Source organism: Nasonia vitripennis, chromosome 4 (genome assembly GCF_009193385.2).
Source record: "Nasonia vitripennis strain AsymCx chromosome 4, Nvit_psr_1.1, whole genome shotgun sequence".
Taxonomy (NCBI): Eukaryota; Metazoa; Arthropoda; class Insecta; order Hymenoptera; family Pteromalidae; genus Nasonia; species Nasonia vitripennis.
Genome location: NC_045760.1, coordinates 29,636,996 through 29,650,878, shown reverse-complemented (window position 1 = coordinate 29,650,878; position 13,883 = coordinate 29,636,996). Strand labels below are relative to the sequence as shown.

Here is a 13,883-nt window from a genome sequence, read left to right as displayed (position 1 = left end):
GTAATTGCGTTAATCGTTTATTCACGGCTCCGTATAGGGTTGTTTCGACTGCGCACATCGAAACTTCTTGCGCCAGTAATAATCAATAAGGGACAAACTCGTTACATACATACTGTGCTTATCCAGGACAACATTGTTTTCGATAAAATAGGCGTATATTTTTCCATTGATACTATATTGTATGTACACGCGATAGAATGAGAAAGTATGATTCAATGAACGTCTTCTCAAGAGCTGAAGTTTCGCAAGACCATAAAGAAGGAGAACGCATTCTTCGTCATCTGCACAAGCATAAACGACGATGAAAAATGATGCATAACATTGTTTACCTTAGTTGAAACTCACCGCACCGAATGTTTCCACGGACAGTCGAACGAACCCACCTGCCGTCAGTTGCATCGGTTTCTGGGCTCTCATCATCATGAAGTACAGTATTCCATTGATCTTCTCCCGGTGACTTAGCGCCTGGGGTTGTAAGCTTGCGGAATAGGCGGCTGCTGCGATGTCTTCGCTCTTTTGAGTTGTGGATGATCAGTTATAGAATCGAATGATCATGAATAATTGTCAAATTGGAATATTGAGTTCTTACTTCTTCGATAAGATATTCAGGGGCCCACTGACAGAGGAAGAATTGAAAAAAATTGTAAACCAGTATAACAATGAACTTAAACTTGTCTTCGTCGTTCTGTTCGATTAGGATGACCTACTGTTAACGCAGCATTTGATGATGATGATAACGAAAAAGTTTGGCGATATTTACCTCGAGAAGCTTGATACCCGTGATGGATAGATTGTAGATGGGGCAGAAACACGCGAATAGAAAAATTGTCCTCATCGTATGCTTTATATCCTCGCAGAATCTACGCAGTTGATAAATATTGTATAACAATCTCCAAACACATAATTCGCCAAATATTCGATCTCGAAACGGTTCCGATTGATTTCTGAATCGTTTAAAACCACTTCGAGGTTGAATATATCCACGGTTCCATCAACTCTCACATCATGATCTGCTGATGAAAATGCGCACAGCCAGCGACGAACTTAAACGCGACTTCGCCCCTCTCACTCGTGTCATCGTCGCTTCCTTCGATACTTAAAAGTCGGTCCCGGACTGAACGCAAATATCCACAAGCCATCAAGATCAGGTACAGAGGTACCGTCTCTGTGCTGACGAACATAAAGCAGATAAAGTAAGTGACGACGGACTGCGAGACGAAAGCGATACTGTACGCAGGTTCCTCCTGAACGTCCATGAAAAACTTAAACGGAAGCATCCTTCTCTCTGTGCCGTTAGCTTCCAACGGTGGTAACGTGGCGAAGTGCGCCGTCACGATGTACAACGTGCACATCAGCAGTAAGTTCAACATCATGAAGTTTCGATAATAGTAACCTCTGCGCTCGAACTGACGAACTAGAGCATCCTCGCCGATTTCCAGATAGTCCCAGAGCTTCTCACAGGACTCGACGAGGTGGCAGAGCTTCTTGCGCTTTGTGGCTAGAAGGATGTAGCGCATAGTGAACCCTACCATGATTATGTCCTCGCAGATGAAGTCGATCTCCATTTCGCCCCGTAGTGTCATGCGAATCCCGTACCCCGACCACATCATGTTACCCGCGAGGACGGACCAGTGGTCCCACAGTTGGAGCAATAGGCTTAACGGATGAGAAAAGCTCTTGCTTCTCAATGGTAGAAATGATGCGAGCCGCAGGAAGATCAGGTGCGACGAGGATATCGACAGGAAGGTGTTCTTTGTTTCGGCAGACATGGCTCCTGGCATTACGGGCAAAACGAGACCGCTCGGCATCGCGACTCGATTCCAACTGACGTTGGATTGGTTGATTTAATATTCAAGGGCTCGTGAGACCACGGGCGGAGAACGTTTTCAGCAGGGCTTTCATTTTTAATGAATAGGACGCGCACGGTTGAAACGATATGCGATATTCTATAGCTGTTTTAGCCAGTCGCGTTGCGGAGCTGCTCAGCATCGGACATGAATCGTTGATTCGCACCTGGCTTCTATCCGATAATTAAGCTGCAAATCTTATTTGTAGTTTATTTCATTTTACTGTGGTTTGCATACTATCGATTCTTGAAATTTTTGTTTTGGTGCTTTACCGTCGTCATCGTTCCGAATAACATGGAATCGTTGTCATTGACGAAAACGAATAAGTGCATGCGTACTGCCGTTATCTGACGCGACAATACTTGTTGTATAAAGAAAGCTGGAAGATAATGATTTGGACAATCACGACTGTTATTCGTTGTGCTGAAAATAAAATATATACGAGGCAGGTAAAATAGTGTTACGCGTTATGCTAACTCTTTCATTTCGGAAACTGTGCCGGATAGACGAAAATTTACTTTTTCTATAATAATTGTCTGATACTCTGATACGACACTCAAAAATCTGCCAACAGAGTGATTTTCCAGTATTATTAGTTTTCTTCAATTAATTATACCAGTTTATATTCTGAAAGACTACTGTATTTGAGTAGCTCTAATGATATACATAATCATTTATAGCAGTTTTGGTGTTTTCCAATTTTTTTATCACGACATCTGCTTCTTCGTAAAAAGATTTTTAGTCGCTAAAATACACAAAATTTGTCATTACTGGTATACCTGTTGAGAAAGATACAAAAGTTATATAATTTGAATACAATTTCAATTTTTAATACCTACATGGTAAGATGCTTACATGTACTGTGTTGATGATGGAGTCATCTTCACTGGAATGTTTATACCAAGTAGTTGACCGCAGACTTCTCGATGATTTGTAGACTGGGTCGCGGATGACTAGCCATTAAAGGTCCTTTACTCCAATGACAAATAGTTTTTATCATAATATTTCTATTCACGAAGACTCCTTGAAATTCTCGAGTTTATTTCTGTGAAGCATTCTATTTTCGCATCCAGAGAAAAATACTAATAAATACATGCTTTACACTATGAGCTTCAGTATATAAGCGAGACATTATAGCCACTGATAAAAAATTAATTTCTAGTTAAGCTCTCTGTTTTTTCCGCGCAACAAACGAAGCTCATCAAAAATTCATCGACATGCGTCTGCAGTTTTACAATATCACGGAAAACTATATTATGTACATGCATTGTTTCTACCATCCACCATCCAAGAGAGAAAAAATACGCAAAGCGTGTCTGGAAATAAAAACGCGCTCATTGTTTATTCACGATGCTAAAGGGTTGTTGCCCGGCTGTACCGATGAGCCTTCTAAGCCCACGTCATACAATTATACATGTAATCAATAAGCAGCGAATGCGTAAAACGCACTTTTCATTTAGAATAACATGGTTATATCTCATTGAAATATTAGACAATCATGCGATTCTCAGTTTTTGTATAAATAAGCTACTTGAATTATGAAAATTAATTTATACTGCCATAAAAAAATTTACAATCCTTATATTGCATAATGATATTTCTTCAGGACTACATGGTATCGTCGTCTTCTACCTTTACACTATTCGTCTTTTGTAAGAAGTCCTGTACACGCTTATGAGGTAAAGAAAAAGTAAGCACCGTCGAAGCAGAGTCCGTCGTTTCAAGTCCTAAAGTTTTGCAAGACCATAAAGAACGAGAATGCGTTCTTTGTCATCTGTACATGAATAAACGAAGATAAAAAACAATTACAGGCACGTTCATCTTAATTACTCAGACTCGCCGCACCAAATGTTTCGATCGACAGTTGAACGAATCCACCTGCTGTTAACTGCACCGGTTTCTGGGCTCTCATCATCATGTAGTACAGTATTCCATTGATCTTTTGTCGGTGACTCGGCGCCTATGGTTGTAAGCTCGCGGAATAGGCGGCTGCTGCGATGTCTTCGCTCTTTGGAATTGTTAACAGTCATGGAATAAAATGATCATTTATAACACTATTTATATATATCATAGGTCCTAGAGTCACGAAAATTGATTTTGATCTTTGGCTTCAACATACAAAATGTTCGGGAGCCGAGATTAAACATTTTTGAAACTCTAGGACCTTTGAAATGCTATACTTTTAAATCTTGTTACTTCTTACTTCTTCGGTTAGGTAATGGGGTGTCCACTGACAGAGGAAAAATATAAAAAAATTGTAGACCAGGTTCGCCATAAACTTGTACTTGTCCTTGTCGTTCTGTTCGATTAAAGCTTACTGATATCAGAGCAAGTATTTATAATAGCAGGAAAAAATGTGATATTTACGTCGAGAAGCTTGATACCCGCGACGGACGCGTTGTAGATGGGACAGAAGGAGCTGATGAGAAAAAGCGTCTGCGTCATCCGACCTATGTTCTCGCAGTATCTGCGTATTCGAATAACATAAAATTATGCTTTTCAAATATAAACAACAAAAAGATTACTCTAATCTCACATCAAGACCTGCTGATGAAAACGCGCGCAGCCGGCAACGATCTTAAACGTGGCCTCGCCCTTTTCACTTTTGTCGTCGTTGTTTACTCTGAGGTTCAAAAGACGGTTCCTAACCGAGCGTAGATACCCACAAGCCATCATGATCAGGTTTAGCGAAACCGTGTCTACGCTGACGAACACGACGCTGAGAAAATAAACAAAGACGACCTGCGACACAAACACGGCACTGTACGGCGGTTCCTCGTGAACTTCCATGAAGAACCTGAACGGCAGCATCCTTCTTTCTGTGCCGTTAGCTTCTAACGGTGGCAGCCTGACGAAGACGGCCGTTACACTGAATACCGTGGTCATAAACATCATGTTGAACATAACCAAGTTCCGAAAGTAGTAACCCTGAACACGGTCTCGCCGTCCTCGAGAAGGTCCTAGAGCTTCTCGCAGGACTCGACGAGGTGGCAGAGCTGCCTGCGATTGATGAACAGCACTAGGTAGCGACGAGTGAAACCGATCGTGACTATCTCTTCCCAGATGAAGTCGATCTCCATGTCGCCGCGTTGCATCATCCGGACCCCGTAGCCGTGCCACATGACGTTGAACATGACGACGAGAAAGTGACCCCAGAGCTGGAGCAACAAACTCAAGGGATGAGAAAAGCTCTTGCCTTCGAGTGGCAGAAAGGAAGAGAGTCGCAGGAAGATCATATGTGACGAGAAGATAGACAGGAAGGTGTGACCGTCCTTCGTTTTGATCGACGTGGCTCCTCGTACGAGGTGAAACAAGACTGCCCGGCGCTGCAACTCGATTCGAACTGACGCTGTACAGGCTATTTTAATATTCAAAGGGCTCATAATATTCCGAGCCAGGAACTCCGTCATGTGCGAGGAAATATTTATGAGCATCGTCGGACTACTCCTTTTTAGCGGGGCTTTGAATATTAAAATAGCCGGTAAATAGCCTGCGAAAGATTGAACGACGTTAGATAAAATGGTATTTACTTTGGTTATTGTTTCACGAAGAATATATTTATAATTTTCAAGATAATTTGACTAATGCACTGCTATATGCGATCTTTCGGGTTAACCGGTTATTTGCTGATCGTGAATTCGATTCCCTTATTCTTCTGATGCTTGCACGTATTCATATGCAATTTCCTGCAAAGACAAACCATGGTTTTAATGCATCTTAATTAATTTAGTCGGAATATTTTTTGTTACCTCACCAATTTTCATAATTTTTACCGCAGTTTAAGTCAAGCACGTCCCAGATGTCCACACTCAGCTGAGATTCTCTGAAGGTACGATGGGCTTCATGATTCCAGCAGCTCCAGTCCACTTGGTGGAATACTTTGCTAAGTGCCTAACTCTCAGGGCACATCAAATCTTCCCAAATGAGGTTAAGAAAACTTGGGAGCTTTCAACAGCTAATACAAAACATAAATTGTGTACAAAATAATAAGAAGGTGGGTAATGAGCCATGTTCTTCTCCCAAAGATCATCAAGAGATGTCACCGGCTGACGCTTGGTATTGATGTCATTTCTATTTCAAGTCAAAGTTTCTGCAATTTTGTTACGATAGTTCTGTGTGCTTGGAAGAGTGATCTTGTTTTTAAAGGGTTGATATCCGGCTGTATGGTTGAAACTTTGTGTAAAGCCTTACAAGGCCACGTCATATAATTTTGCGTGTAATCAATAAGCTGCAAATACGTCATACGCACTTTCCATTTAGTACAATATTGTTATATTTAGTTGAAAAACAACAAAAACATTACATTTCCACGCAGCCATAAAAATCACCAGAAACACATTTACACCGATATAATCAAATTCGTATCCCTCATACATTTATTGTTTTACAAATTATCGCTTCATCTTCTACCTGCATGCTGTTCTTTTGTAAAAGGTTTTTAATATGTTCAAACAGAATAAAGTAAAAATAAATACTGTCGCTTCAACTCCGAAAGTTTTGCAAAACCATAAAGAAAGAGAACGCATTCTTTGACATCTGTTCATGCATGAAATAAAAACAAAAGATTATACATCACGAATACATTGATCTTATCTACTGAAACTTACCGCGCCAAATGTTTCGATAGATAACTTAACGAACCCACCAGCTGTAAGTTGTACCGGTTTCTGGGCTCTCATCATCATGAAAAACAATATTCGATTGATCTTCTGCCGGTGACTTGATGCCAGTGGTTGCAAGCTCGCAAAGTAAGCGGCCTCTGCAATGACCTCGCTCTTTTCAGTTATTGACAGTCAATTATAGAACTCAAAAAAGCATGAACGTATTTAGGAAAGATAAGCAAATTGAATCCATTTTTTCACCTCTTCGGAAAGGTATTCCGGAGCCCACTGGCAGAGGAAAAATTGAAAAAAATTGTAGAACAGGTTCAGGATGAACTTGAATTTGTCCTCGTCGTTCTGTTCGATTAAAACTTGCTCATAATACAGAGAGTAATTACAAAGGTAAGATGAAATTTTGAAATATTTACGTTGAGAAGGACGATACCCGTGATGGACGCGTTGTAAATCGGACAGAAGCAGGCGAAGAGAAAGAGCGTTCGCGTCATGCGTTCTATGTCTTTGCAGAATCTATGGAGTTCAAAAATAAAGTATTACGTTCTTGAAACATAAATCTGTAAGGCCGATCCATGCTTACATCAAAATCTGTTGATGAAAATACGCGCAGCCGACAACCAGCTTAAACGCGGCCTCACCCTTTTCACCAGTATCATCGTCGTTTCCCTCCAGACTCAACAGTCTGTTCCGAACCGAGCGCAGATATCCACAAGCCATCATGATCAGGTAGAGCGAGACCGTCTCCGCGCTAGCGATCATGAAGACGACGAAATAGCAAACGAAGAACTGCAACGTGTACATGGCACTGTACGCCGGTTCCTCCTGAACGTCCATGAAAAACCTAAATGGTAGAATTTTCCTCTCGGTGCCGTTAGCTTCCAAAGGCGGCAGCTTGATGAAGTGCGCTGTAGTAATGAACAACGTGCACATCAGGAGCAAGTTGAACAGCATGAAGTTCCGAAAGTAGTGGCCTTTGCGTTCGAACTGGCGCACAACAACCTCCTCGCCGACTTCGAGGTAGCTCCAGAGCTTCTCACAGAACTTGACGAGACTGCAGAATTGTTGGCGCTTCATCTGGATCACGATATACCACACAGTGAAACCCATCACGACCACGTTCTCGCAGATGAAGTCGATCTCCATTTCACCGCGTAGTATCATGCGAATCCCGTATCCCGTCCACATCGAGTTGTAAACCATGACGACGAAATGGTCCCAGAGCTGAAGCAAAATACTTAACGGGTGAGAAAAGCTCTTGTCCTTTAGTGGCAAAAAGGAAGAGAGTCGCAGGAAGATCAGATGTGACGAGGATATGGACAAGAAGGTGTAACCATCCTTCGTTTTGGTTGTCATCGCTCTCCGAATTAAGCGACTCTAGTCTACTCGGCACCGCGACTCGATTCCAACTGACGCTGAACCGGCTGTTTTAATATTCAAAGGGCTCATAATAATACTCTGGGAACTCGACAATGTCGGGAGGAAATATTAATGAGCGCAGGGTTGTTCCTTTTAACAGGGCATTCATTTTTCATCGATAACACGTACATGGTTACAGCAATACATTGTTGCTAAGCTTTTTCAGTCGTGTCGCGGTGCTGCTCATCGACGGATATAAAACTTCTGATACTTCGTGTTATACGATAACAATTCTGAACATTTCAAGTTTATTCAATGTCTCTTGTTTGCCCGATACTGATTCTCAAAATCATTTGTTTTAGTGCCTATAGCATCATAGCATGGGACATCAAAATACGGGTACTACTGGAAGAAATTTATTAATCATTTGCCGACTAATTCCAGTTTGATTATTATCGGTAAAAGAAACGAGAAGAAATGCTTGACAGATTCGAAAGTAAGCTTCGAAACATTTGTTACATGAAGACAATGGAGAGAACACATAATATAGAGGTAAAATAGCGTTACATCAAGTCTGTCCTTTTAATGTACGCAGCTAGGACAGCGGTTAGCAATATTCAGATGGAAAATTTATCTATTCCTAACTGAGTCTGCTTTCTGAACCGCTAAATATATTTATTTAATTTTGGAGTCCTATTCATGTGTTTTTAGAAAGCGGCCATATGGATTATGAATAATGATAGCGAAGTTAAAGGGCTTAAATAGTCTCAACGTTTTTATACCTGTACGGTTAGATTCCTAAATATACAGCCTTGAGTGTAGTCATCTTCGTAAGCGTCGTCTAAGCTCTGCGAAGAGATGCATTCAGTGAAGATCTCAAAAAGGTGTCGCGAGCCTGTTCTTGAACCTTTACCACGAAAGCACAAGGTAGTTTCAACAGCAAATTTGTATTCGGCTGAAAAAAGAAATTTAACTGAAAATAATCATCATAGTATCTTATAATCAAGACTTTCGTGCAGACATTTTATGCAGTAGCATAGAAAGAGCCCTTAGCAGTTCTTGTATGGTTTCCTCAAATCTCTTCTAGAATATTTGTACGCAGATGTCGATGGCAGGTTTTGACATGAGGCGGTTCCAGTGACGAATCATTCTTTTCAATGTTGCTATAATTTTTTCAACTATCTTAAATTTTGCAATGTTGTTTCTGTTAAAAAAAAACCTACGAATCATCCAGAGAAAAAATATCAAGCTCGAGCTTTTTATTTTTAGCTTCAGCGAGACATAGCTACTACTTAAAAATTAATTTCTAGCTAAATCCTCTTCTTTTTCCACGCACCGAACGATGCTCTTTAAAAATTCATCGCCTTGCGTCTGTTGCTTCACAATATTGCGAAAAACAATTTCGGTATGCGCATATTATATCAACCTTTCAGAGAGAAACGAGAGACGTAAATATCTCGAAATAAAACGCACTCATCGTTAATTCACGATGCTAAAGGGTTGTTGCCCGGCTGTACCGTTGAAACTTTGTATAGAGCCTTGGAGGTCCACGTCATGCGGATTTGCGTGCAATCAATAAGAGACAAACGCGTATGCGCGCGCTTTTCATTTCGAACACTTTTTGCGGAGCTGCCTGTGTGATTGTCGAAATGAATTGACACTCGTATAATAAAATTGATTTTTTTTTATAATAATTATAACAAAATTTCACTGGACTAACAACAAAGTGCTGAATTAAATATTTGCATGCATCTTCTACTTCTATTTTTTTTTTCTGTAAAAAGTTTCAAACAAGCTTATGAGATAATGTAACAAGAAACAATGTTGTAACAGAACACGTCTTCTCAATTCTTAAAGTTTCGCAAGACCATGAAGAAGGAGAATGCATTCTTTGTCATCTGTACGAGCATGAAATAAGAAAAAATAGTAAATTATCACGTATACATTGATCTTGGTTACCTTCAATGAGACTTACCGCACCAAATGTTTTGATGGACAAAGGAGCGAACCCACCAGCTGTCAATTGCACCGGCTTCTGAGCCCTCATCATCATGTAGTACAGTATTCGATTGATCTTCTCCCGGTGACTCGGCGCTTGCGGTTGCAAGCTCGCAAAGTAAGCGGCTTCTGCGATGTTATCGCTCTTTTTTAATTATTGAGAATCGATCATAGACTCAAATGCTTGTGTACGTCTATTGGAATATTGAATAAAATTCATACTTCTACGGTTAGGTGCTCGGGGGCCCACTGGCAGAGGAAGAATTGGAAGAAATTGTAGAGCATAAGTGGTACGAACTTCAAGTTGTCTTCTTCGGTCTGTTCGATTATATCTTACACTGTTAACCCGCCAAGTGATGATGATAATATCAAAGAGCTTTACAATACTCACGTTGAGAATCACGAGACACGTGACGGACACGTTGTAGATGGGACAGAAGCAGCTGATGAGAAAAAGCGTCTCCGTCATCTTGCTTAAGTCCTCGCAGTATCTAGGCATTTGGAAAATAACATATTGCATTGTTAAAAAATACTCTGTATAAGTTTGATACATGCTCACATCATGATCTGCTGATGGAAGTGCGCACATCCGACAACGGCCTTGAGCGCAGCTTCGCCCTTCTCACTCGGATCACTATCGCTTCCTTTGAGATTCAACAATCGGTTTCTAACCGAGCGCAGATACCCACAAGCCATCATGATCAGGTAGAGCGAAATCGTCTCTGTCATGACCATCATAAAGTCAAGAAACTGAAGGGCGATGGACTGCAACACAAACACTATACTGTACGCCGGTTCCTCCTGAACGTCCATGAAAAACCTGAACGGTAGGATCTTCCTCTCGGTGCCGTTGGCTTCTAAGGGCGGCAGCCTGACGAAAGGCGCCGCTATGCTGTACGACCCGGCCATCAACAACGCGTTGCACAGAATGAAGGTCCTGAAGTAGTAACCTTTACGCTCGAACTTACGCACGAACACGGCCTCGCCGTCCTCGAGAAGGTCCCAGAGCTTTTCGCAGGACTCGACGAGGCGACAGAGTTGCTCGCGCTTTATGCGCATCACGATGTAGCGTATGGTGAAACCGATTGTGATTATATCCTCACACAAAAAGTCCACCTCCACGTCACCACGTTGTATCATGCGAATCCCGTATCCCTGCCACATCGCGTTGAAGCCGAAGACGGCGAAGTGGTTCCAGAGCTGAAGCAATCGGCTTAACGGGTGAGAAAAACTTTTGCCCTTCAGCGGCAGATACGAAAACATTCGCATGAAGATCAGATGCGACGAGGAGATCGACAGAAAGGTGAAGCTTTCGCGCAGATCCTTCGGTTCCGCCGACATCGCTCCTCGCATTTGGTAAAACGAGCGAGACTGCCCAGCGCTGCCACTCGATTCGAACTGACGCTGTACCGGTTGCTTTAATATGCAAAGGGCTCATTATACTCCGTACAGAGAACTCGATAATGTACGGAGCGAATATTAATGAGCGTCGCGTCTTTTTTTTAGTAGGGCTTTCATTTTTTATCACAGGGTACGTGCACGGTTGTGGGGATACATTGTTGCTAAGCGTTTTTCTTCAGTCGTGTTGCGGAGCTACTGAGCATCGAACTTTAGCCCTTCGATGATACTCGATAATATACGATGACAATTTTTAATATTGAAACATCCATTACTCATTGCTGTTTGCGTAACGATAATTCCAGAATTTTTTGTTTCAGTGGACTACCGGAGTGTAGAAGAATAAAAGAGGAAATTGCAGGGTGACATTCGCCAAGCGTTAATATCTGTAAAAAATTGAATGAATCCAAATGATTAGATTGCAATTTAATTATTCATCCTTTTTTTCAAGGTAAAATAGTTCAAGACAGAACTGAAAAAAAGATCAAATCACGAGAGTATATTGACATACTTAGAACGGTCCATCCACTGCCGTACATGGAATTTTGGTAGTTCATCAAATTTTAGTACCCGAATGAAGTTTCTCACAATATCTTTTCTCGTCTAGCATAGGCTTTTCGTTTTAAGCTTCAACTAAAGCAAGACATAGCTACAATTTTAAAATTTATTTCCAGTCAAACACTTAGTTTTTCACGTACATACATCATAGCTTTTCCAAAATTCATTTTCAAGTGCTGGCAGCTTTACGAAATTGCTAAGTTAAAAGAGGAAAACATTCCGTTCCTAATTTCTTTCTACTAACAAGAAGAGTCCGTACTTTTGGGTCACGGATTCGGCTGAACGTGATTGTGTAGAGTTTATGTGTACAGTGTGTTGGATGTCCATTAGTCGACTCAAAAATTAATTCCTCAAGTTTCCGCCGAATCCGTGACCCGGAGGCTGTGAACTCTCCTCGTAAGCTACTCGAATATTAGAAATGAATTCATCAAGAAACGAAATTTATTATATTCATTCTATTTATTATACTAACATTTTTCTATACTACATGGTTTAAATTTAATACTTGCATACATCTTCTACCCGTATACTAAGAGTTTTTAATACTTTTCGTTTTTTTTTTCTTCTAAAAAAGCTTTAACAAGTTTATAGTATAACGAAAATTTAACATTGCTGTAAAGAAGTGGGTTACTTCAAGTCCTAAAGTTTCGCAAGACCATGAAGAAGGAGAATGCGCTTTTGGTCATCTATGCAAGCATAAATTGCGATGTAAAATGATGTAAGACACGCGAATTAATCTCTCTTACTTACCGCACCAAACGTTTGGATGGACAATGTAGCAAACCCACCAGCTGTCAATTGTACCGGCTTCTGAGCTCTCACCACCATGAAGTACAATATCCGATTGATCTTCTGCCGATACCTTGACGCCAGCGGCTGTAGGCTTGCAAAGTAAGCAGCTTCTGCGATGACTTGGCTCTTTTGAGTATGTACAGGGAATAAATAATGGATTAAATAATTGTTTTAGTACGTATTGGAATATCGAATTATTTGCTTACTTCCTCTGCGAGGTGTTCAGGGGCCCACTGGCAGAGAAAGAATTGAAAAAAATTGTAAACCAGTAGTGGCGCGAACTTGAACTTGTCATCGTCGCTCTGTTTGATTGAATCTTACTGTTAACGGAAAAAGTAATCAAAAAAGTATTAGTATAATGTTTTGCAATATTTACGATAAGAATCACGATTCCCGCGATGGACACGTTATAGATGGGACCGAAACAGGCGAAGAAAAATAGCAACCGCGTCATCCGTTCTATGTCCTGGCAGAATCTACGCAAATAAAGAATAGCACATTACGTTCTTTAAGCATCCATCAACGACACTGATCCACGCTCACATGATGATCTGCTGGTGAAAATGCGCGCAATCGACGACGAACTTATACGTGGCTTCGCCTTTTTCATTCGAGTCGTCGTCGCAGCCTTCGAGACTTAATAATCGGTTCCGAACCGAGCGCAGATATCCACAAGCCATCATGATCGGGTAGAGTGAAACAGTCTGCGTACTGCCGATTATGAAGTTGATGAACATTAGGATGATGGTCTGTGACGCGAACACGATGCTGTATGCTGGTTCCTCCTGAACGTCCATGAAGAACCTGGCTGGAAGGATTCTTCTCTCGGTACCATTAGCTTCCAACGGTGGCAGTCTGACGAATGTCGCTGTTATAATAAAAGCCGTTGATACCAGCGCCGAGTTGATCACTACGATGTTCCGAAGGTAGTAACCTTTTCGCTCGAATTGAGAGACAAACATGTCTTCTCCTTCTTAGAGGTAGCCCCAAAGCTTCTTGCAGGACTCGATGTGATGGCGAAGCTGCTCGCGCTTGAAGAGCAGCAAGAAGTACCGCGCGGTGATATCCAACACTGTTATTTCCTCGCTGATCAAGTCGATCTCCATATCACCGCGTTGTAACATGCGAATCCCGTAGCCATGCCACATTGCGTTAAACCCAAAGACGGCGAAGTGGTTCCAGAACTGGAGTAACAAACTGAGCGGGTGGGAGAAGCTCTTGCCCTGCAATGGCAAAAGCGAACACAGCCGCAGGAAATTCAGATGCGACGAAGATATCGACTGGAAACTGTCGCTGTCCTCCGTTTTGATTGACATCA

The 13,883-nt window shown here is 41.5% G+C and overlaps 3 protein-coding genes and 2 pseudogenes across 5 annotated transcripts; all 5 read right to left on the bottom strand.

Moving 5' to 3' along the window:
• Nucleotides 1-227: 227 nt before the first annotated feature.
• On the bottom strand, nt 228-1,781 carry Or224 (odorant receptor 224). Its single transcript, NM_001190655.1, has 5 exons — nt 1,003-1,781; nt 761-860; nt 590-685; nt 346-513; nt 228-281 (listed from the first exon to the last, which is right to left on the bottom strand). Exons 1-5 carry the CDS (start codon nt 1,779-1,781, stop codon nt 228-230), a joined length of 1,197 nt encoding a protein of 398 aa, NP_001177584.1.
• Nucleotides 3,568-5,149, bottom strand: Or223PSE (odorant receptor 223 pseudogene; annotated as a pseudogene).
• On the bottom strand, nt 6,182-7,869 carry Or222 (odorant receptor 222). Of its 2 annotated transcripts, none has more exons than XR_004227667.1 (5): nt 7,044-7,869; nt 6,877-6,976; nt 6,710-6,805; nt 6,455-6,606; nt 6,182-6,383 (listed from the first exon to the last, which is right to left on the bottom strand). XR_004227667.1 is itself a non-coding variant. In NM_001190654.1 (5 exons), the coding sequence occupies exons 1-5, from the start codon at nt 7,814-7,816 to the stop codon at nt 6,330-6,332; spliced, it is 1,191 nt and encodes a 396-aa protein (NP_001177583.1). The 2 variants fall into 2 exon arrangements, 1 of the variants encoding a protein (NP_001177583.1); NM_001190654.1 differs by having other exon boundaries at nt 6,330-6,383; nt 6,455-6,622; nt 7,044-7,816.
• Nucleotides 7,870-9,650: 1,781 nt separating this feature from the next.
• Or221 (odorant receptor 221) lies at nt 9,651-11,200 on the bottom strand. 2 transcript variants are annotated; one of them, XR_004227666.1, is made up of 5 exons: nt 10,377-11,200; nt 10,209-10,308; nt 10,040-10,135; nt 9,795-9,946; nt 9,651-9,717 (listed from the first exon to the last, which is right to left on the bottom strand). XR_004227666.1 is itself a non-coding variant. In NM_001190653.1 (5 exons), exons 1-5 carry the CDS (start codon nt 11,168-11,170, stop codon nt 9,664-9,666), a joined length of 1,212 nt encoding a protein of 403 aa, NP_001177582.1. The 2 variants fall into 2 exon arrangements, 1 of the variants encoding a protein (NP_001177582.1); NM_001190653.1 differs by having other exon boundaries at nt 9,664-9,717; nt 9,795-9,962; nt 10,377-11,170.
• Nucleotides 12,406-13,881, bottom strand: Or220PSE (odorant receptor 220 pseudogene; annotated as a pseudogene).